At 38.6% G+C, this 739-nt stretch overlaps 1 protein-coding gene across 1 annotated transcript in view; it reads right to left on the minus strand.

Annotated features, from left to right (window-relative positions):
- Nucleotides 1-234: 234 nt before the first annotated feature.
- ZNF14 (zinc finger protein 14) overlaps nt 235-739 on the minus strand; it is a 36,410-nt gene continuing 35,905 nt past the window's right edge. Inside the window, exon 5 of the mRNA XM_011991369.1 lies at nt 235-726. Within this exon, the coding sequence (XP_011846759.1) occupies nt 235-726 (492 nt within the window). The remainder of the gene's footprint in view (nt 727-739) is intronic.

Consider the following 739-nt stretch of genomic DNA (forward strand, 5'->3'; position numbering starts at 1 on the left):
AAAAAAAAAAAAAAAAAAAAGAAATGAATTAGGTCAACTGAAGGATTAATCACAATGTTTACATTCATATGGTTTCTCACCAGTGGGAATTCTTTCATGTGTTCAAAAGAAACTGGAACAATCCAGGGCTTTAAAACAATGTTTGCATTCACACAGCTTTTGTCCAGTATGAACTCTTTCGTGTATTCAGAAGGAGCTGGAAAAACTGAAGGCTTCAGAATGTTGCTTATATTCTTAGGCTTTCTCTCCCATATGAGTCCTTTCATGCAGTCGAAAGTGACTGGAAGAAATGAAGGCTTTTCCACATTGTTTGCATTCATAAGGTTTCTCTCCAGTGTGAGACCTTTCATGAATTCGAACAGAACTTGAGAATCTGAAGGCTTTCCCACATTGTTTACATCGATAGGGTTTCTCTCCTGTGTGAGTTCTCTCATGCATTCGAAATTTACTGGAAGAAATGAAGGCTTTTCCACATTGTTTACACTGATACGGTTTCTCTCCAGTGTGAGTCCTTTCATGCAATCGAATTTGACTGGAACGAAGGAAGGCCTTACCACACCGCTTACATTCAAACGGTTTATTCCCAGTGTGAATTTTTTCATGTTCTCGAAGGGAACTTGAAAAACTGAAGGCTTTCCCACATAGTTTACATTCATAGGGTTTCTCTCCAGTGTGTGTCCTTTCATGCAGTCGAAAGGAACTGGAACGAATGAAAACTTTTCCACACTGTTTACATTCA

Source organism: Mandrillus leucophaeus, unplaced genomic scaffold, assembly GCF_000951045.1.
Source record: "Mandrillus leucophaeus isolate KB7577 unplaced genomic scaffold, Mleu.le_1.0 Scaffold11, whole genome shotgun sequence".
Classification (NCBI taxonomy): domain Eukaryota; kingdom Metazoa; phylum Chordata; class Mammalia; order Primates; family Cercopithecidae; genus Mandrillus; species Mandrillus leucophaeus.